Source organism: Triturus cristatus, chromosome 6, assembly GCF_964204655.1.
Source record: "Triturus cristatus chromosome 6, aTriCri1.1, whole genome shotgun sequence".
In the NCBI taxonomy this organism is placed as follows: domain Eukaryota; kingdom Metazoa; phylum Chordata; class Amphibia; order Caudata; family Salamandridae; genus Triturus; species Triturus cristatus.
Genome location: NC_140589.1, coordinates 1,316,015,193 through 1,316,038,680, shown reverse-complemented (window position 1 = coordinate 1,316,038,680; position 23,488 = coordinate 1,316,015,193). Strand labels below are relative to the sequence as shown.

At 44.6% G+C, this 23,488-nt stretch overlaps 1 protein-coding gene across 1 annotated transcript in view; it reads left to right on the top strand.

The window, feature by feature from the left end:
• LOC146821360 (uncharacterized) overlaps positions 1 to 23,488 on the top strand; it is a 450,624-nt gene that overhangs the window by 79,482 nt on the left and 347,654 nt on the right. Inside the window, exons 3-6 of the mRNA XM_085609832.1 lie at positions 1,656 to 1,766; positions 3,387 to 3,482; positions 13,800 to 13,898; positions 21,233 to 21,328. Coding sequence (XP_085465958.1) covers positions 1,656 to 1,766; positions 3,387 to 3,482; positions 13,800 to 13,898; positions 21,233 to 21,328 — 402 coding nt within the window. The remainder of the gene's footprint in view (positions 1 to 1,655; positions 1,767 to 3,386; positions 3,483 to 13,799; positions 13,899 to 21,232; positions 21,329 to 23,488) is intronic.

Below are 23,488 nucleotides of genomic sequence, written 5' to 3'. Positions count from 1 at the left end.
TAGGTCTGGAAATGCTTATTAAGGACACCTTTGTGCAATTGATGTCGCTTTTTCCACAAACTGCCTTTGTATATTCTAATATATGCCAAAAGGCAAAAGTGGAACTGGTCCAACCAATTTTGTCCGCAGATTGACAAAGCAAGGAAGCACGTCAACAAATCTATTTCTGCTTTCCTCAGAGACTATGGTATGGGTTCTATATACCACAACAACTTGCGTTAAAACATGCAAGACATTTATAGAGGAGATGGTGTACACTTCACTGATGAAGGCAACAGAGTCTTCCTCTTGAACTTTAGACTCTGCATCGGTACTTACTTGTAGGTACCAAAAAACACGCAATAAACACAAGGGCTCTTTTTAGCGCCACCTTATATCTTTTCACTTAATTGCGAATTTTTATTATTTTTTTGTTTTTTAAACATTTTCGGGTGCACGCTGGGAGCGCGCACTCGGCGATATTTTTTTTCAAAATATAAATCTTTTTTTTTGCCCTACAAGGTCCTACTGTGACCCCCTTACAATGCCTAGTGGGTCAATATCTCCCCACTCTGCCCCCTTTTCACGTTCTCCCCCTTTGTTTATCACCCCCTCTTAATGCGAGAGACAAAATGGCGGCCGGCGCTTCCTGATTTCCACCGATTCGAATGTTTACTGACATCTAACAACCAATCAGAAGTGCGCTCGCGCACGGCAGGGTGCGCGCACAGGACTTGCTCGGTGCGCGTACGCTGCGCGTGTACAGATATATATATTGATTTAAATGCTAATTTCTCAGGAAATACTGAACAGATTTACACCAAACCTGCAAAAGGCACTTCATGGACCTTATGGCTACCTCTCTGCCAAATTTCACATAATTCTGTTCAGCCGTTCGGGCTGTAGCTGCGACTAAAGTCCCTATGGAAAAATGCATGGGGAAAACGCGTTTTGGGACCCCCCTTTTTTCTCGGCCCCCGCTTGACGAATCACCCCGAAACTTTCAGGGTAGGAGCTGAGCGGAGCGCCCCATTAGTTTTGAAAATTTCACGAGGATTCGTCAACCGGCGCCAAAGTTATTCAAAATAGAATTTTGAGATTTCCTATGGAAACACGGTCCTAACTATAACTACCTACTGGCGACCGCCAGTAGGTAATATATATATATATATATATATATATATATATATATATATATATATATATATATATATATATATATATATAATATAATCTTTCAGAAGGAAAAAAACAAAAAACATTAAAGTGGTTGTAAACCTCAAATTGCGTATATTATTGTGAAATTGTTTCTCGAGTGATTGTTTGAATCAGTTCTTTAAAATGGACACTGTACAGCTTTTCTGGCGCACACACCCAGAGAGGTTACCTCTGTGCTTCTGTATGCACTAAATTATGGAATCAAATCTCCCAAGGCTGCAGTTTGTATAGCCTACCTTGATCCCTTGTTAACTTCTTGCCAAGTACTAAATCATCATGGGGAATAATGCTTTATCCGATTAGGTCATTCACAATAACATGCATACAGAGTTCTATTTTTAGTTGAATTGTGGTGGAGTTCAATCAACTTCTCATTTTCTGCATAGTGTATTCTGCATTATATTTGGTTATTGCACAAATTGCTGTAAATATTTATCATGTTCTACTTTTAATGACAGGTCCTCTTATTGCTTCTTCAGTCTATTCACTAAGAGTCAAGGGAAAGGAGGGTCTGTGTCATGTGAACAAGCGGGACCACGAGAGAAGCCACCGGGCTAACCCTTCCACGTGTGAGTGACACCAAATAGTTTCAATCTTCTGTCATCAAAAAAAAGATGGGCCAGTAGTTATCACTATAAATATACAGAAGGATTTTTTCCCTGATCATGCATTTTCCACAGTGGACTGCAATATTTAGCTAGGAGATTAACCTTTGTATAAAGTAGATATTACATAGTAATTACAACCCTTTGGTCATGACTGATAATCGAAAAGATGTTATCCAATAAAATCTCTTACCCGCCTGTATGTCCTGATATGTTTCACTGATAAGTAAAGTGCATGTGTAGCTTTTATATATTGGCTGCCAAGAGTAATATGTTGCTGTCCTTGATCTTTTACTTTGGACTTACTAAGAAGAACACCTATGTGTTAAATGTATATTTCTCAGAACAGTAAATCGGTGATCATTCCACCAACGTTGATTTAGATATTCCTACAAATTTATTACATCGGTGTTACTTGGAAATGAGACCTTCAGTATCTAAATAGACATGGGAGCACCCCAAGAGAGAATAAAATATGGCATTGTACACATGTGAATAACAGAACATGCCATATTAAGAAGTTTAACAGTTGACTTGTGATTTATTGCGACACATTCTCTGAGCAAAGTGCAACTATAAAAGCAAACCTACTGCAATAGCCAACTAAGGAGTTTTATTACATCTCATTTTACAGCTCTGCTATTTATAGTACAGGTGTAACCGTAACCTAGACATATTAAATAAGACAATACAGGGAACAAAATAGTAGAAATGTAGGTTTCTTATACAGAAACCTAATATTTAAAGACCAGTCCGTTTTGTTAATACCCGAAACATATTCTATTGAAAGTAGTCTTTCGAAGGTTTTCCTATATTTTTTATGATTTCCAGGGATGAGGTCAAGTCTTCCTAGGGCCTCCTTGGCTTTCTTCTCTATATGTGCTCATAATTTAGCAGAAAGCCATCCTGCTTGGAGCAAGAACTGGAATATAGATGAACACTGTGGAGAAATGATAAGGGTTCATTTTGCAAAGGTACTTACTATGAAAGTAAAGGGGCGGTGAGGGAGACAATCAGGATGCGTATCCATCATAGAATAGTCCATAACAATAGTTGTGCCATTCTGTTCTCCGGTATTTACTGCCCTGTGTAATTAAAATATATATATTCAAATAAAGAAGGGTAAGATTGTTATATCCTAAGCTATAATCTTAGCCACGACCTCACCAGTGCTCTGGGCAGACTGTCACGATAACCTACTGATCGAGTCCCATGTTCCCTGGCAGCATGATAGAGGTTAATGTTCTGCACATTTTTAAGTGGTTAGTTAATAATTTTAGTGGTGGTGGCAAGGACAGGGGAATCTTTTCCCAGTTCCTCTAGAGCAACATCTAAAAATGGATAATTTATACATGGAGATTACACTGTAAATTAAGATGCTTTCTATGTATGTGCTTGCTTGATCAATTTGTCATACAGAATCTACAAACTAGAGGTCTAAAAACTTCCAATTCTTTATAGCAGTGGACAAAACACTGTGACTTATTAAATATAACTGATAACTGCTTTCACTAGCGATCACAATGTAGTTAATGTTTGTTTTCTATTGTGTAAAAGATCATTAAACTAGATTTTTCTTATAAGCAGCAGCAACTGAGGTCATTTCCGTTGTGATTAAAGATGAGGAAGTGGAAGACCAAGAAGATGTTGCAACTAGGAAAAACATGACTAGTCCCACAGGTGAGTGTACCTACTTGTGTTTGGAGTTGCAGTATGTACATCTTTGAGTGAGCTTCCTGTCTTACAACACGTTGAAGCAGCCTGTATATTCAGTTCATCATAATATACTATGCAATCCTTTACACAACTATTCTCCTATGGTCTACCATGTATTCTCAAAGAGAGCTCCAGCTACGCCTCTGCTGTCACTACTCTGAACCTCAGTGTCTCATAAGGATTCTTCATCATTCAGGTTTTTTTTTCTTTCTAAAGTCTTATTCACATACAGAGATTTAATCATATTGGAAAATCCTCCAAAGTTGTTGTCTGACTTTTTTTCTTTCTGTTGTGCTACATTTATACATTTGATGATACACAACTGTGCAACATTCTAATGAAACACTAAATTCACTCCCAACTTGGAGAGGTAGAGACAAAATATGAATATTTTGAAGCACTGTAATTGGGCCATGAGCGTGTTTGCATATACTGGCTAAGCAGGAACACCATTCCCATCAGCCTTGGTTATTTCTGTATAAGTACGCACATCCAGTACAAGTAGATACAAGTTATTTCATGTGTACATATATTTGGCTTTTTGAAAAACTACAATATCAACTCCGGTCCTGACACAATAGCCCTGGGATGTCTTGAGAGCACCATGCCTATATGACAAAACACTTGTTGTTTGAAGGAGATGCATACCACATTGGGGATGCTTATGAAGAAATTAATTGAGAAATATTAGACAACTCATACTGAATTGTTATTTGCTCTTGTGTTATATTTATTGTTTTAAACTTAGCTGATATGTGATTAACACGTGAACTTTGTAATGGTGTGCAGCGTATTCCAATTATTGTTTAGGATAAAGTTGGTGTAGCCTTGTACAACAGGTGAATAGTGCTAAGCACCCAGTGGCATGTATTTTGATTACAACGTTTTGTCTTTGTTATTACCTTTGAACTATATAAGGTGTTTGGTCGAGTTGTCCCTAGTTGCCTGCATTGTCTTTTTTCCATCATGTGACATACAAATGACTCACCAGATGTTTAGGCAATTCGAGAAGTTTGAGAAGAGTTCAATAACACTGCACAGGATTGCCTATGTACACAAATAATTTGATTACAGTATATCCATCTCAACTTAATAAGCCCACAAGTTTCAAGCTCTATGTAGGTGGGACACTAGCCAAGAATATTTGATTTCATTAAAATTACATTTTGAATATACTTATATGTGCTTTCAGTCATCCCTCTTCATTCATTGATCTGTTGTGTTTTGTAAATTTTTCTTCTGTCCACTACAGCATACAGCGTGGGAAAGTGGCTCAGCCCACTCTACCCATTTACTAACTTCACTTTGAGTGACAGAATTCTGCTCCTTCATTAGGAGCACATCCACAAAGTATGTCTCATTCAGTGTCATAGACTACATTGGAAATCCGTGTTCATAAACACTAAAAAAAACTTTTGCTTTTAGCCATTGTTCTCGGTGTTTTTTTTATGGGCGAGTGCCAGGTGCCTCCCCAATAATAACATTTTATAAAAAGCATGACAAAACAAATCAAGCATTGATGAAATCAAAAGGATTGTGCAAGAGCACAAATGCCATATTGTAGAAAGAGAGGTTACTAATAAACTCAATAAGAGGTAAATAGGTGAATAAAAAAGCTTAAGTGGTTCAAATGGCCCAGATTTTCATTATCACAAACATGACAAAACCTTCAAGTTCCGAATAGTGCAGACCATTCACTCTGTGTCACACTGGGGCCAACAAAAAACTATTTTATATGCACTGTGTGAGTCTGTGCATTCGCTGCACTGCACACACTCTTGCTGGCAAGAGACATTGTATACAACAGATGGCTTGCAGACTCCCCCTCACCCCCATTGTGTGCGTTTGTTTGCTTCATTGTCATTTTTATTTGCTGCCTTCTAACTCTCCAGCGTCTGCTGGCTTCACTTCCGCTTCTTTTGGCTGGAGCATGGACCAAATACTGATGCTTCAGCTAGATTGCTTGCCGTCCGCTGATCATCTGTGATTGAGGTACTATTTTTATTTTTTCATCTTCTCCTGTCATCCTCTTCTGTGTTGCTATTCTTCTACATCCCCTGTCATCCTTTTCCATGTTGCTTTTCCCTCTCACTCCTCCGTGTGAGCTTCATGTCACAGCGTTGGAAATCAGTGATAAATCCATGAGTACTGGTTGTGTTAAAGCAATTACTAAACCACAGTACCTCCACAGAGAAACCGACTCTCTCTAAATGAGGTCCAGTACGCGTGACTGCAAATAATCTCAAAGCAGACAAACACTGACTTTCCCATCTGATCTTCAACCCATACATAAGGGTAAACATTACCACTTGAATGTTGAGAAAAAAAGGTCAAACGTGCATCTTCATTAAGCATTGTAAATACCACTGTTTGCCAAATTTGTATTTGAGAGCTATCCGCCATGTAAATGCATTGCGTAAAATGTTTACACCTTTTATCAACTGTAGCACAACATAGATGCCTGTGAATAGGTATGACTTCTCTAAAAATAAATAAATACTTGTTAGTATGTATAGCCTCGTTTCCAGAACTGCTTCAATTGGTTCAAGTGAGCTCACAGACTATAATTCCAGCCAATATAGCCGTAGAGTGCAAACACTGAACATCAATGGTGGGAAAAGGGCATTAAAAGTTTCTATTGGAGATGGGTTATGTTGATTTGCATATGGCGGAGTCCAAACTGAGGTGGCATGTTGGCCAAAGGAACGATGGGTTGGAATGTTACCCCAAGTGGTTGCCAGTGGTTAGACTAAATGAAGTATTCCTCCCATCATCTTTTGTGTGTTTGATGGCTACACCAGTCCTGAAAAAGAGCCTCTGCAAGGCTGATCTGATAAAGTCCTTTTTCTCTCTTTCTTTTGTGACAATTGTGTTATGGCCTCTTTATGATATCTGTTTCTCCTGAATGCATTGTATTGTATTTTATTGTAGTCTATTATACTGTATTGCATTGTATAGTGTAGTAATTGCAATTATATAGTGTTTTTATAGACCTGACGAATCTCTGAAGCACATTATCTATTGGTAGCACGCTGCTACCTTGATTGTGCTTCATTGGAAGGGTGTCATTTTGTAGTGTCTCTTTTATGGGAAGTGTTTATTGGATGCTGTAGGATGCATATGCTTACAAGGGAGTGTATGGTTGGTTGGTTGTGGGAATAGAAAGTGGTCTATTTGAGGAGTAATTTGGTGTTTTGGGTGAGTGATGGAGGCTTTTCATATCATGTGGCTGAAAACAAGAAGCTGCTGTTATGTAGAGTGAAGCGAAAGAGAGTGAATCTTACTTGTTTCTTGCCTTTACTGTGAGATGTTCTGTAGCTTTGCTGCTTTTATAAAGAAAGGTTTTATGAAGGCATTTTCTGTTAATGGAGCACTTAGCCAAGGTAACAGTCTGGAATAAAGGTTTCTGTTCTAAGAGTATACTTGTAATTTTACTTGAATGACATAAGCTCCTTTGCCATAGATGGCCCCGTGAGCAGTGCAGTGTTCTTGGAAATGACTGGCCAGGAGTAGGCAGTCAAGTGTTTGGAGAGCTATACTAATTTTGTTCCATAGGCGAAGTGGTCTCCTATCTTGCGGCTTCATATTGGATTCCTTTCTGCATCCAGGGTAGTGAAAGTAGGGCTCATGGGTAGATTCCATTTACTTAGTTTAGACAAGCTATCACAAGGGTTATAATGGCCTTGAGCTTCTGTGGGAAACCTTGGTGAGAGAAAATGCTTTTGAGAGTTCACTTGATTTAAAAAGAGCCTCTTGGTGAACTTTGGGAGGGTAAAGGTGGAGTCCATGACCACGCTCAGATTTCTTACATCAATGTGTTGTGGTAGATCCGCTTCCTGGGGCCAGATAGTTGTAGGCCCTGAGGTGAGATGGTTGTAGGATGCTACTTCAGCTATTTTCTACAGGGTACCATCTTTGATTTGGAAGAGACGAATTTGGAACAATTATTCAGTATGTTGCATTGTTGACCACTGTCTTGATTAATATTGCCACATTATTAAAACTTAGAGATCAGTTCCTTATAATAGTAACCATTTTGGGCCTCATGTAGGTAGCGAAATACCGGTCGGTAACGGCCGATTTTCGGTAAATATGCCGTTACCGACCGGTATTCAGACAAGTGAGATGTAGGAGTCCAAAAACCACTTTTCGGTAAATATGAGGCGGTAAATACCGATTCATAGTTACCGAATTCTAAAATACCGATTCATATTTACCGAATACATAATTAACGAATCGGTAAATATGAAGTGGTAAATATGAAGTGGTAAAAATTTAAAATGACATGTAGGAGCAGTCGGTAATTAAGAAATCCAGGAAAATCGGTAAATATGAGTCGGTAATTAACACGGATTGAAAGCAGGTGGTAACCATCAACAATGCACATAAGCAATCCCAAAATGCAACAGCGTGGACAACATGGCCGCCATGTAAGTCATTGCAAGGCGCCTACGTCTACAGGCAGCAGGACTGAGGGTGTGGCGACGGGAGGAACAAATCTACAGACAGCGCATCACACTATTCCAGCTGACTGATGCAGAGATACATGAGAGGTACAGGCTACACCCCGAAACCATCATGGACCTGATAAGGGACCTGCACCCACTCCTGGACCAGCCAACAAGAAGGGCGCACGCCATACCACCACATGTGCAGGTGCTCTGCAGCCTACATCTACTGGCATCCGGCAGTTATCAGGTGGTGATAGCTGCGGTGGGTGGTGTATCCCAGAGTTGCCTGTCCCGTTTCTTCAGGAAGTTCCTGGATGCCATGATGCAGAGAATGCACCACTACATAAGCTTCCCAAACATACAGGCTGCACTGCAGAAAACAAAAACAGACTTTTATCACATGGCACAGTACCCCCATGTCATCGGCTGTATTGATGGTACACACATCCCAATCTGTCCACCAGCTGATACAGAGCACATCTACAGGAACAGGAAGTCCACCCACTCCATCAATGTGCAGGTGATCTGTGATGCAGGGAACATCATCACAGATATTGTTGCAAAGTTTCCTGGGAGCACCCACGACTCTTACATCTTCCAGAATAGTGGGATCTACACACGACTGAGTGCCGGCGAATTCGGAGAGGGATACCTGCTGGGTAAGTAACAGTGACGCCCCTTGAAACCTGCAAATCAGAGTGTATAGAGGCATGTAACTGATGGTTCCCTTTTACTCATCCAGGCGACAGTGCATATGCATGCCGTTCATTCATCCTCACTCCCTACCTACACCCAGCAACCCAGAGTGAGAGACGATACAACGTGGCCCACAAAACAACACGCAATGTGGTGGAGCGCACGTTTGGACTACTGAAGAGCAGGTTCCGCTGCCTCCACAAGAGCGGAGGCGCACGCCAGTACAAACCCATCACCTGCTGCAAGATTATTGCCACTTGTGCAATGCTGCACAACCTTGCCACGAAAAAAGGTACAGATGTGGAACTAACATATTTTGAGGACAACGAGGATGAGTCAGGCCAGCCAGAGGGCAGCGCAGCTAGAGTGCCAACTGCAATCGATGGGAGAGAGAGACGGGCAGAGATCACATGCAACTATTTCTGAGTAAGTGAGGGGACACAGCGAGTTGTGAGAAGTCATGACGTAGTTTAATGTGGCACCACGCCATGAACACATGAACAGGCCAATCTGGCAATATACCATCTATACAAGGAGTATGTCCAGGGTTACGTCACCCAATGGGAAGTGGCTAAGCAGGGCCACATCAATGTTTGCGCATACGCGCTGCAGTGGTGGATTGCACGGCCTGTGCATCCTCACTAGAGCCAACCCCAAGCCGCCTGCTGCTCCTGCGTGCTTCGGGGACGGGGGGTGTGATGCTGCTGCTGGTGTCGATGCTCTCCGCAGCATCCCCTGCAGCAGTTGTCGACGCCTGACTAGTCAATAGCACCCCTAGTGCACTTGTCACCTGCACCATCCCCCGAGACAGGTCGCTGCAGCACTGTGTTAGGCCCTCCTGCATCGTCACAGAGCGCCGGCAAAGTAGGGAAGTCGCAGTTGCCAGACGGTTGAGTGCCCTGCTGGTAGTGTCCCTTCTCTGGCGTTCCCGGCGCCGTGCTTCGATGTCAGCATCTAATTTGCTGCACAACTGCTGGATTGACTGGGACATGTCCCGAATGCCCGCAGCCATGCCGCCAATGTTTGTGTCCATGTTGACTAAGCTTGTCTTCATCACCCGCATGTGCCTCTGGACTGACATAACTGCCTTTGATTGCAGGCGCTGTTGCTTCAACATTTGGCCCTCGAGCCCCAAGAAGACACCATGGCCGTCAGTGGGTGCTGGTGGACTCTGGACACGCGACCTGCGGCGCCCTCTTGCTCCCGTCTGTGCTGCCTGTGAGGTGTGGGGCACAGTGGGATGGCTCCCTTCCTGGGGCCCGGTGCGGTCTTCTGGGCCCATGCTGTCGTCTGACGAGGTGTCGAAGGCTCGTAGCCTGGCTGCTGGACGCCTCCTCATTCTCACACCTGCAAGCGGAGATGTGGCCGGTGATTCGAACATGAGTGGCGATGCTGGCTGTGGTTGTGGTGATGCTGGCTCTCGGTGAGGTGATGCTGGCTCTGTGTGCGGCGAGGCTGGCTGTGTTGGTGGTGCGGCTGCAAGTGGGCCTGCTCCCTGGTCTGAACTCGTGCTTGCTAGAGGTGATTTTTGTGGCCGGTGTGCCGTCTCCCCTGCAGCATGCCCTGTACTGCATGATGTCACATCTGTGGACAGAAAAACAACATTGGCTCAGTGTCCCCGAAGGGCTGCATTGCAAGCGTCACAATAAATCATTTCACATTCCAATCTGTCCTCTGTCTCCTTGTGCCTCGAGTGCGTGACATGCCTTGTTGCCCTGTAACATTTACGTCATGGTTAGTGTTGCCCTGACTACATCTCCCGGAATGCATTGCCTGTCTGCACTGACACGTGTGGACTGCAGTGTGATTCTCGTTTCACAATGGGGGATGTGGGATAGGGGTAGGGGAGGCTACATTGCTGTGCTTTCGTCTTACCTTGGTGTGTTGCGGCTCTGGCAGAGCTGTCGGCGTCCCCAAGACCCACGACGCTCTCTTGCTCGATTGTGGCCGCCACCAGCTCCTCCAGTTCGGTGAGGGCAGGTGCCCTGTTGGTTCCACCTCCGGTCTGGCTGGCCTCCTTCTGGATGTCGCCCATCTTCCTCTTGGTCACAATCCTCAGGTCATACCAGCGCTTTTTGAGGACCTCAATGTCCCTGTGGGTCACTCCCACAGCATTGACCTGCGCCTGGATGGCCAGCCATATGTTGCGCTTTTCGGCCTCAGGCACTTGCAGGGATTGCCTCCCAAACAGCTTCTGGTGCTGCTTCACCACCTCCTCCACCAGCACCTGGAGTTCCTTGGGGCTGAATTTGAGCTTCCTCCTCCTTTCCACTCCGTCTTTCTGTGTTCTCTGGCTGGACATGCTGTTCGTTTCCCGCTCGCACATGCAACTGCTCCCTGCCTCTCCTCTGCACTCCAAGCCTCTCCAGGGTCGGCTAATTATGTACACCTGCCTGGGTGTGGCCACTTCGGCTAATTGTGTACACCTGCCTGGGTGTGGGCAGTTCCTGGTTGGGTGGGCTGTCGTTGCACAGGATTAGCTGTTTCGTCAAGTCATGTGATGTTATTTACCGAATCCGTACATACCGATTCGGTATTTTCCGATTCGGTAGATACCACCTCGGTATTTTCCGATTCGGTAGATACCACCTCGGTATTTTCCGAATCGGTAATTATCACCTCGGTATTTACCGAATCGGTGAATTCCGATTCGTATTTACCGAATGTTACCGAATCGGTAACTGTTACCGAATTTTTACCTACATATAACTTACCGATTCTAATTTACCGATTCGGTACGGCTCGGTATTTAAGAACCGGTAAAATTTATTTACCTACATGAGGCCCTCTGTCTTTTATTTTGATCTTAGAGTCAAAATGCTATAGTTGTCAAGAAAGTACTACGTGCATTAACCACAGCTCCTCTATTCTTTATTAGGGGCCAATATATTGTAAGGGATCATAATTGCATTAATATAGTGCATTATACTCCTGAAGCACAATCACAGAGTGGTAGCACACACTGCACTGTGAGTGAGTGCTTGATTATAAAAGTACTTAATTGCAGTGTGGTCTGTGTGGGAAGTCTTTTGGTGTTGTGCGTGAGAGACCAAAGTGGTGCTTCTTTCTGAGCTCATAACACCTCAGCATGTGACACAAGCAATAGGCATGGTAGATCGAACCATGCATGTTACATTTATTTAATGTTGTACCTGATTCAGTGACAAAGGAGGAGACCAAGGTATACAGCCAATCATGACAGGCACTCCATGTTATATCTTGCTTCCATAGGTGAGTGACCCGCAAGTATGCACTGTGTACAGTCAGCCCTGGGTAAATGATCTAGAGAGTCGATCAAGTATCAACGGGGAATAACCTGCAGGCATGCACAGGTGAAACACAGCCAAAATAAATGCCCTTTAGGGTGATCCAGGAGTAACAGAGGAGCTGCCGCAGGACTGCACTAGGTACAGGCAGACATAGATAAAAATCTACAGCATCCAGCCAAGATTACGCAAGACCGACACACTGGATGCCGGAAGACTGGATACATTCTTCAAGGGATCTATCTAGAAGCAACAAAGAGTAGCCCACAGCATGCACTGATTATAGTCAGCAAGCATACATTCAGCCGCCATTAATGCCTAAGGGGTCCACTCAGGATTGAGAGAGGGAAGCCTTTGGTTTGTAAAGGATACAGGCACCCATCGTAAATTATAGAAAGAGTATGTTCAGGAGTGACAAAGAGTTACATGCGAGCATGCACACAAGAAATGCTGTTAGAGTGAATGCTAATGAAATCCATGATGAGATCTGAGATTCACTAGGTGGTGGGAGCTATAGAGGTGTGCATGGCTGCGGTTTGACACAGCACCTAAGATGGTTGTTTTCTTCATTCCCATTGTTTTTCAGCACTTCATAAGCAGGGATTCGGCTGTGGTGTGATTTCCTGTGCAAAGAGGTGACTGGGAAGAGGTACTGTAGGGAGATGGGCAGATATGCTCTCTACTTTATTTGCTGATGCTCGAGATATTACAGGTGGCGGTCAAGGCATGCATCATGCCGAGTAGGTACCACTGATACTAGACCTAAGTTGGTTCCACCTTTTGTTGGGAGTGAGGCTCTTGGGAGCTCTTGGTACAAATGCCATGGGTCTCCTTCATTCCCAGTTGACAATAGGACATGTATTTGCTTGTGCTTGGGAGGTAATGTTTCTTATGTCAATTTGCGAATAGCATAAGGAGTTAGAGATCACTTCTGCATACACGGGCACAGTATTTTTGTTGCATGTGTCAGGTGTCTTCTCCTTTATCTCTATTACCCATGAATTAAATGCACTGGATGCATGATGACATACTTACATAATACCAACATTCTGAATGTTTTAAAAGAAACCGGGCCCAACCATTCATGTATTTACATGTCCTTTGACGCCACTGGCAGTTCACCATGGCCATTCAATTTGTAGCTTAGATAACCCGTCGTCGTTTAAGAATAGGAGTCTGTGCACATTTGAAAGATGAACTTAGCTGCCAGAGATGGTACTTGGAGAGTTTACACTTTATCCATCACAAACCTTACTGTCCACAATTGTTGAAAGAGGCTGTGATTTGTGGGGCTCCATGCTGAGGAAAATGCTAAAAGAAATAACTAATGCACCAACTGCAGATTACATGTGTCAAAGAAAATTCTGTCTCACTTTTTTATTGGAATCTAAAAGTGTTTATTGCAAAAATTACATAGTCTGTGACTCACTGAGGTAACTGACAAGGGGATCTCCATACATCAGCTTTGGAGCCAGGATCCCTACACCAGACAGAACTCCAATGTATAACCTATTACACATTTGGTTGTAGTACTGATCACATTACAAAATTCCCACCATGAGATCAAGCAGGTGCCTTGCTGAAGCCATGAGAATTAGTAGATGGTCTTCTCGGCTAACAAAAATGTAACCTGTTTCGGCTGAGCAAGCTAATGTTCAGCTTTTGTGTCAAGACATAGCATACCCACCTCCCATAGACAGCCACATCTGGAAGGCTAAGTTAGCATGCACAAGAAAACTAAGACATGTAGATACATTTAATTCTTCTACACACAGACAGTTCTCAGTAAAGAGGATAGGAATGATTTTATAGAATTTCTGATGTCAGGGAAGTTTTGCAATAATTTTCTGTGCTGTTTTTACTGTTAGCACCTGATCCTGTTATCACATCTGTATTTTCACTAAGTGAAAAACCACGAGATGAAATGAATTTCCATGAAGATCCAGAGCCTGAAGATGAAAACATAGGTAAGAGTCATAGAGATTGTGCCCAAATGCAAGAAATAATGTGTGCTATATCCACTGTTATGAGTCAGCCTCTTTTTTGTTAAGCACTGATGATGCCTCATTTTAGGTGGAAGAAGCAGTGACTCTAGGCCTGATGTACAAAGCCCTCGGCGGTTGCAAACCAAACAGTTTGTAAAATCACTGGGTTTGTGACTGCTAAAGGGTTTGTTTTACATACTACAAAAACCCTTTTACATGTCATAAAATACTTTTTAAGTCAGGAGAGTGGTTTTGTAACCCTTTCTGATTCGCAAATGTGAGGGGTTCTGAAAGGGGTATCCCTTCCCATTTACAAGTCATGACAAAAGGTATGTATCAATGGTTTGCGACAATAACTGCGGAAAACTTCATACTGAGCGCTCTCCATTCCCTGTGCGTGCTTCAGACGGCTAAGTGCCTGGGGATGAGTTGGGGTGTCACCACAAAACAAACAGTAGTATGTACAGCCACATTTTTCATACACACCTCTTCATTTGCAGTCAACCAGCAGTCCTGAAAATGAAGAACTGTGAAATGTGACTGCAGTTCTTTCTTTCTTTTTCTACTTCTCAAATATCAAAGGGCACATAACGAACAACATCATTCTCTACACCAAAAAAAGAGCACAATGGCGGAAAGCCTTTCTCGCCCTATTCTCGATTGCATCCACTAAGAAAACTGCACACGGTCTTACATTATCCATTATTCCATCCCGTTCTACAAAGCGACTGCTACAATTACCATCTATTATAATGGGATCATCCTCATGCAGGCATCAGACCATAACCTTAATATACTGGATAACATCTTCCCGATCATCAAAGGGAAGGTTGCAAGACCCTATCCCACCTCCCCATCAAACCACTCTCCCAGCGCTCTGACTGACTCCCCATCTAGACATTCTCCCTTGGTATCCCATAGTACAAATACACCCACCCCAGGCCTAATCGACACCCCATTAAATGACATACATCTCCATAATCCCTACTCCTCCCCCAGCACCACCATAATTTCTACTATACCCAGCTTGCCTCACACTCGCATCTCCTCGCCCCCAGCCCTCCCATATGCCCCCTCGCCCTCCACCACCACTCACCGTCTCCACAACCGCACCTCTGCCAACCCTTTATATAGCACACCCCTCCCCAACTCCCTCTCCATCCCCAGTAACTCCATTGCAGATTCTGCTCCAATCTCACCTTACACACTTACTCCCGATCAGTTCGCGCTCCAACCCTCTCCTTCTCCCCGCACTACTAATGCACCTCCTCCTACAGCTCACATCAATACCCCCTCACGTCCCCTCTCTACTCCCCCCCCCCTTTCCAGTGACTACCACTCTGAAATAATGCCATACAACAAATCAGATCCTCCTAAAGCACACATCAATACCCCTTCACGTCCCTTCTCCACCCCTCCCTTCTCCACGGACTACCACACTGAAAATCCACCATACGTCGAACCAGCTCATGTCACGCCCCAGGACCCCACACAAGCAATAACCCCTCCTCACTTAACCACAGTCCAGGCTATCAATACGATAACTCCTACACCTGACCCCAGACTCGAAGAGATAAAACTATCCCTACAACAAATCAAAGAGGACATCCAAACTATTCATGACCTAATCCTGCTACAACCCAAGCCACATGCGAGACTCACTCATCGGTCATGCACTAGCTCCCCGTCTCAGATGCTCCCCAGATGGAAAACAGTACCTTACCCCAATGCTTCATCCCACCCGATCAGGAAAAAAAACCCTATCATCGAAAGATCTTACTTCCCTACTCCATTCCTACGAGCTCCCTTCCCCACCCTATAAACCTGCGTACACGGATAACACACAGAAACTGTCTTTAATCCAACCCATCCAGTCCAATGCCTCTAGAGTTACAAGACCCAGAGATATTGTTGAAAATAACCTCAAGAGAGTACCTATCTTTTACGACCACAACACCACTCCTACCAAGGCCCAGCTAATATGTATCCTACTAAATTGTAGATTGGCCGCACGTCATGCTGCTGATATAGCTGACCTCATAATAACCAATGAACCCGACCTTATAATTTTAGCGGAAACCTGGCTAAACAAATCATCCACGCCCATCTTAGAGATACTAGTTCCCCCAAACTATTACATCAGAAGACTAGATAGACTGGATAGGCTAGGGGATGGTATTGCCTGCATCCATTGCAACAACCTCTCTGTGAACCGCTCCAACTCCCCGGTGCTGTCTTCCTGTGAACACCTATGCCTAGACATCACGAACAATAAGCCAATATGCTCACTACATTCATTCTACCATCCTCCTGGTAACAATTTTTTTTTTTTTTTTTAAATCTGTTTATTAGTACAATCAGTATTCCAACATTACTTTACAAGCAACAAAGCAATACGTTATAGTCCATCTATACCCAATAATTCAGAGCTCACGGTACACATGTCGTGGGAGGCATCAGTAAAGGATTCTATTTACAGTTACATTGTGGCCTAGGCCATACATGTTGATACTGCTTTTTATGGGGTAGTTCCCCGAGATCCTCCCGCATGCCCTAGTCTGTATGCAGTTGTGCCCTTAAATCAAATTCCTACTAGTTGTCCTGGTAACAACCTTACCTTCATCGAACACGTAATCGACATTCTAGCCACAAATGCCGGACAATAGAATACTCAAATCTTCCTGGGGGACTTCAACCTCCACTGGAACGATCCTAACGACCCAGAGGTCAATAGCCTCAAAGCTTTCCTGTCCGACCTTAACTTGTCCCAAATCTGTGACAGCCCCACCCACGAAAAAGGCTCAACCCTCGATCTAGTAATTGCCAAAGCAGACTCTACCCAGCTGTAGTCGATCCTCCCTTGCGACTGGTCCAACCAACACATAATCACTTTCCATATCAAGGTAGCAGTTAAACTACTCTCTGTCCAAGCTACAAGAACGAAAATCTGAAAGAGGAACCTAAAAAAACATCAATCCTGCCTCACTCGCAACCGCTAGTCATATCCTCACGCCCCCACGGGATGGACTAAAGGATGTACATGATCTGACCAATCACTACTTCCACTCTATGAACGTGGTACTAGACAACTTAGCTCCCTTACAATTGAAAAGAGTCACTACAAAAGACTCAAACCCCTGGTACGATGGTAGGCTAAATGAAGACAGAAGATCACTTAGAGCAATTGAAAGACAACGGAGAGCCGCACCATCCTCTGCCCACCTCAAATTACTAAGAAGCACGAGAAATTCCTACTACAGAAAGATTAGACGATCAAAAGCTGACTTCATATGTACACAATTAGACCAGGCCATGAATCGGCCCAAAACATTATTCGAAATAATTAAAGCTCAATCTAATGGTGTCTCCCCCCCCCCCCAAGCTAATTCTGAAACACTCTCCAATTGCGAGGAACTTGCCTCCTTTTTCACAACAAAGACTGAAAACTTAAAGACAGACCTACTTAACGAACTATTATCCCATACCGACCCACACATGAACTCCTCACTGATCACAACAGGGACTCCGCTTAACTGCTCTGCAAAGCTTGACCTTGAGAACAACGCCTCCTGGACTGCCTTCAGTTTCTACAGCGAAGAAACTATCTTAAATACGCTCACAGCTCTGAATCCCTCCAATCACTTCACAGACCCTCTCTCAGCAACCCACTTAAAAGCCTTCATTCCACTATTAGTACCCCTATGGACTAGGATTATAAATACCTCTCTTCTACAAGGAACCATCCCAGACCTCCTCAAAGCTGGTCAGGTATCCCCCCCATCTTAAAGAAACCATCGGCGGACCCGTCAGACCTGAATAACTATCACCCAATATCCAACATCTCGACCCTGGCCAAACTACTAGAAAAATGTGTCCACACGCAGCTTAGTAACCACATAGACCACTTCAACCTGCTCGATCAATTCCAGTCAGGCTTTCGATCAGGGCACAGTACCGAATCAGCCATGACCCACATAATAGATGGCACATTACAAATACTGGATCAAAACAAAGCCTGTTTACTGATCCTGCTTGACTTATCCTCAGTCTTCGATACAGTCAAACACGACAACTTACTAGACCTCTTGAAACATAGAATGGGACTATCGGGAACGGTGTTAAAACTGGTTTACTTCCTTCCTCCAAAACAGAACACAAAGATTCAAGATCAACCAATCTTTATCTAACCCCACCCCAGTCACTTTGGGAGTACGCCAGGCATCTTCCCTCTCCCCGACACTCATCAATCTGTTTATGGAACCACTCACTGAGCTTCTCAACTCCTCAAATATCCAATATCACTTGTACGCCGACGACACACAACTCTACATTAAGGTCCAGTCACTTGAAGACATCAAGTCCCTTAATGCAACGCTCCAAAAAACACAGACCTGACTGGCAAAGAACCATTTAAAACTAAACCCCCCTAAAAACAAAATTCCTCTTAATCACCCCCCAACCAAACAACCATCATCCGCGAGTGGATAAAGCACCTAACAGCACTCAACAGTCAACCTCTCTTCATTGATTCTGCTAAATCACTAGGAATAACCCTGGACAATAAGCTAAATATGCAGAAGCACATCAGCACTGCAACTAAAGGAGCAAATTTCTAGATGAACACCCTGTGAAAACTGCAACCCTTTATTCCTGCAAATGACTTTAAACAGACAGTTCAAGCTCTATTAATTCCCAGAGTGGACTATGGCAGTGTCGCTCTCTGCGGTCTTCCCAGATCAACGACCGCTCCTCTAAGAGCCTCAATCCATACAGCTGCTAGACTCATCGCAGGTTCCAAAAAATACTGCCACTTCTCCCATGAGCTTCTTGCCCTCAAATGGCTACCTTTTGAGAACAGAATCCATTTGAAAATCGCCTGTATGACATACAAGGCATTGCATCACAGAACCCCGAGATACCTAGCGGAGAAACTAGTACTATCGGGTGATAATAGATCTACTAGGAGTTCTGATAATATTCTACTTGAACCACAACATTTCTCCAAGAAGAAAACGTACACCCGTACCTTCTCAGGAATGGCTCCCAGGATTTGGAACGCCTTTCCCCAGAAACAAGACTTAATCTGTCCGCGGCTTCTTTAAAAAAAGAAGTGAAATCGATTCTCTTGTCCAAACTCACCTGAACTTTTTTTTTTTTTTATACACTTGTAGCTATGTGCTTGTTTGTAAAAGTTACCACTACTGTATTCACATAATTCATTGTATTTATATGTATATGTCGATCACCTATATTTGCCCTGTAAAGCGCTCTGATACCCGCAAGGGTCTTGTTCGCGCTATACAAAACCGGCAAAATAAAATAAATAAATAAAGGCTCGTCACTGGAGGCACCTGCGGCTGTATCAGGACCCCGTACAGTCCTAGCAGAGGCATAGAAGAGAGCAGTACACCTATATTCTACAAAATCATGCTGTTTACAGTGCATCTGCTAGCTCAGTAATGGTATGAATAGGCTAACGAATGGCTGCTGGTGCAGCCTGAACCCGCAGAACAGCACCACCACTAAACCTGAAGGTTAGAGCCCTGAGAGTCCAGGGAGCAAAGTTAATGATCCCATCCATTCACCATTGATGGCACAGTTGAACTACTAAACATTTAGGAAGCCACTGACTGAGCTCTTCACGAAGTCATTTTACAGACCTAGCTCGTGGGCACATTTTGGGTCAGGTTCCCTTGCTGGAGGCTATTGTTAGATACATCTAATTGGCCCTGTTATGGGCTTTGTCTTTTGTTTTGAAATCACCTTGAAGCAGTACTTTGGCTACAATTGCCCTTATCGAAATAAATTCATTAAATAGTTGAAAGTGACATGTGTCTTGTACAGGAGGCGTATCTCCATGTAGGTGTGTCTGGTAACTCACAGATGAAATGCCGAGTTCTTGGGTAATTTGTAATTCTTCAATTCAGGCAGGAATTCAAGTAACCAAAACCTACTGTACGATTTTAAAAAGCATTTAATAGCATAGAATGAAATAAGGCCCATTTAATACAATATTCTATGAGGAATAAAGTAAAGGGAATATAAATATAGACCATAACAATAAAATAGCTTAACGCTTTCCTTTCCATGCAGTACGGTGGTGCAGGAGATCCAGACTATGTATTGTCTTTCGGTTACACCCAGAAAGAGCAGTTCAGTGTCTGTACAGCACTTTTACTCCCTGCCTGTACCTCATTTTTGGCTAACAGATAAATGTAGTTGTCCTTCTGAGAACGTTCCACGTCAAGTGGTATAGCTTAGTCCATGAGATTCGAGAGTTCGAACTTGTAGATATTCGCCAGTAAGTGTGCCAACACATTCCAGTGCCTATCTCTCTCTGCCGCTGCTCCAAAGTCATCACGTGTGGTGTTTCTCACTAATCCTTGCAGTTGACCTCATCCAGCTGTCGTCTCACTTCTCTCCCCAGCTGTTTTCCCTGCCACCTCAGTTCAGGCAAAATCCCCCTCAGTGACTGCACGCTCAGGGATCCAACAATAAAATGTGATGCCACCAGTCTCCTATCTCACTGCAGCAATCTCTGATGTTTCACGAAGAACCCAAACAGGCAGTACCATTTATTAGAACATTGGAATTTTGAGAGCTCAAATGAAGACACTGGAGTGCTCTGGGCTTCTAGTGGCTGGTAGAAGCCCGGAGCATCAACATTCCAATGTTTGTTCACAGCAACAGCTGTGAACAAAGACCTCACAGACCTCGAGGGATTTCAAACCCTCGGGCACCTGCCATTGTTTTTGAAAATTAGAACATTCTGCCCTCTAGGGGTGGAATGTTCTAATAGCCTTAGAGCCCTCTGTAGCGGGCCTTCGGATCAGGTCTTTAACACTGGAGTCGGCCTTTAATGGACAGTAGAGCCCGCTACCGCGGGGTCTAAGGCTATAATGTCTCTCAGTAGCATTATTGAGCTATGCCACTCTGCCTATATTGGGGGCCTACACTTGTCCTGCAGTTCATTCAAGAAAAGTGCCACCAACTCCCCCACCGGCATTGGCACTCTGGTGTCCTATTTCCTCCACAACAACAAGAAAGGGGACCCGTGCAGTGGCATGGCTCAAATAGACTTCACAAATGTTTGCCAGGGTGAACAGTGTATATCTGGCCATCTTTCTTTGTTATGCTCTGTTGCGTCCATAATGATTGAATATGGTTAGGTGCAAACAAAGCTGCACAGTTTCAGATAGGTGGTTCTCTAATTTGTAGCGTGATTTTGTTTGACTTTGTGTTCAGAGCAGGTTTCCAATATACTGGCTGGGGTGTGTTTAATTATTAACTTTTCATATTGTTTTGCTCAATAACAGCTGATCCCGGTATCTCATTTGTGTGTTCACTAAGTAATGAACCTGAGGATGAAATTAATTTCCAAGAAGAGCCAGTGGTTGAATGTCAGACTATGGGTGAGTAAGAATTGTGGTCAGCACTGAACTATGAAGTGCATGAAGCTGTGTCTGATTTGTCCAATATTGGGAAAAATCCACATTACTCTTGTCCCTTTCTACAGTATTATTCTTTTTTTTTTTTTATAGATTATTAGATTATAAATATTCTTTCTTCTGATACTGTATGATTTAATTATGACTTTGAAAGTTCCCCACATTCTGAATTCCAGCACGAAACATGTAATTTCTGCACGTAACTCACTGACTTCGGCACACAAAATGTTAGACCAATCTAATACATGCAAAGACACCATTAAGTGTGCATGGAGGAGGCAAAAATAGATGTATGATGGAACCATGCATGCCTTTACCATGCAGTCATTACCATTCAATGCCTTTACCACGCAAATCTTTACCAAGCATATGCCTTTAACATGCATGCCTTTACAACCAAGGGGGCGTGGCTTGGACAGCCAACATGGCGGACGCAACTCGGTAAAGCTCTGCACGTCCACACCAAAGAAGTGAACTAATCCGTCCTAATCCTGTGTTGTGGAGCACATCGGCTGTGGTGCAAACTGGGCAGACGGCTGGAGCAACCCTTCTTGGCCAGGGAGTGTGAGGCGGTGACCCCCTGCCGGCGCACCGCACATCCGGAGGCGCGGCACAGTCTGGGGCCAGTCAGAGGCCATAACATGCCCGGCTCTCAAGCCCCTGATCCAACGAGCAGCCAGGAGAGATAAGGGCCTAGTCGAGATCCCGAAGGTGAGGGGAGAACACTCAAGGCCCAGTGCTGAGGGGACACGTTGTCGCCACTGCAGTGATCCCTGGCGCCAGGGTGGGCCTGCAGCGAGAGAGAAACCGCTCTGCAGCCGGCGCGCCCCCAGACAACTCCCTGGGTGTGCGTGTCTTCCGGTTCGGCCTGTGGCTCCCCGTGTGGCGCGGTGCCCTTGGACATCTCTACGCCTGAATGCCCCAGGGGCGGCAGAGGAGTCATGCTGGTGCGGCGCACGGCCTGGACGCTCTGGTTTTACATTTGAACCAGAAGTGAAGAGCCCTATGGTCGAGAACATCTATATCGTGCCAGAAGAGGGAGGGCGTTGGCTACAGTGCTGCGCAGGAGGTCTGGGGATGGGATGGGGCGCACTGCGGGCTGGGGGTCCGGCGAGTCTGATCACACTAAGGGGCCTACTTGGCTGACCGTCGTGGGCAGCGGAGGCGGCCGGGCTAGGCTTGGTGCGCCTTGCGGCCCAGGACGAGCCGGATTCCGTGAGGCCCAGTCTGCGGAGGTGTTCCGTGGCGCAACAACAGAAATGCCTGGGCAGCTACTCAGTGGCTTGCAGTGATATCCTAACCAAGAGATGCCCCTCAGCCATAGGAACCTTGCGGCTCCCTCCTACCTACCGTCATGGGTAAAGACAGGCCCGGGAGGCGCAGACACCAAGCAGAGCACCCTCGACCACTAAGCTACGACCTCGGGCGGCGCCACCAGGGAAGACACGGGTGGTGTGGTGCCAGATAACATGGCATCCTGTCGGCGATCACCGAGGCCAGAGACACGCTTGATGCCAGGAAAGGGGCAGTGTGATCCGAGGTCTCCCTCTTGCAACAGGGTCTTAGGAAAGCTGTGGACCGCATTACCGAAGCTGAGACACGTTTTGACGGCCGAAGATACCGTATCTACCTTACAGAAAAAAGTTAATAAGCTAACGATGGTGTCGCAGGAGCTGGCATCCAGGGTGGAGGATGCAGAAGGCCGCTCCAGGCGTAATAATCTTTGCATTGTTGGCTTCCCGGAGGGCTGCGAGGGCTCTTCCATGAATCATTTCATCACTCAATGGTTAACGGATCTATTGCCCGCTTAGAAACTATCCACCTGCTTTGTGGTGGAGAGAGCCCACCTGGCATTAACGAAGAAACCACCCAAGGGAGAAAGCCCGAGGCCGGTAATTTCGAGTCTGCTGAACTATGCGAACCGGGACGCTATATTGCAATTTGCCAGATCACAAAGAGACAAACTCCTATTTGATTTGCGGCCTATAATGATCTTTCAAGATTATACCCGATTGGTACAATCGCGGCGGCGAAGCGTAGACTACGAGACCTCAACATGCAATATATGCTCCTATATCCGGCCCGAATGCGTGTCATATATAATTCCAAATCCCACTTCTTTGA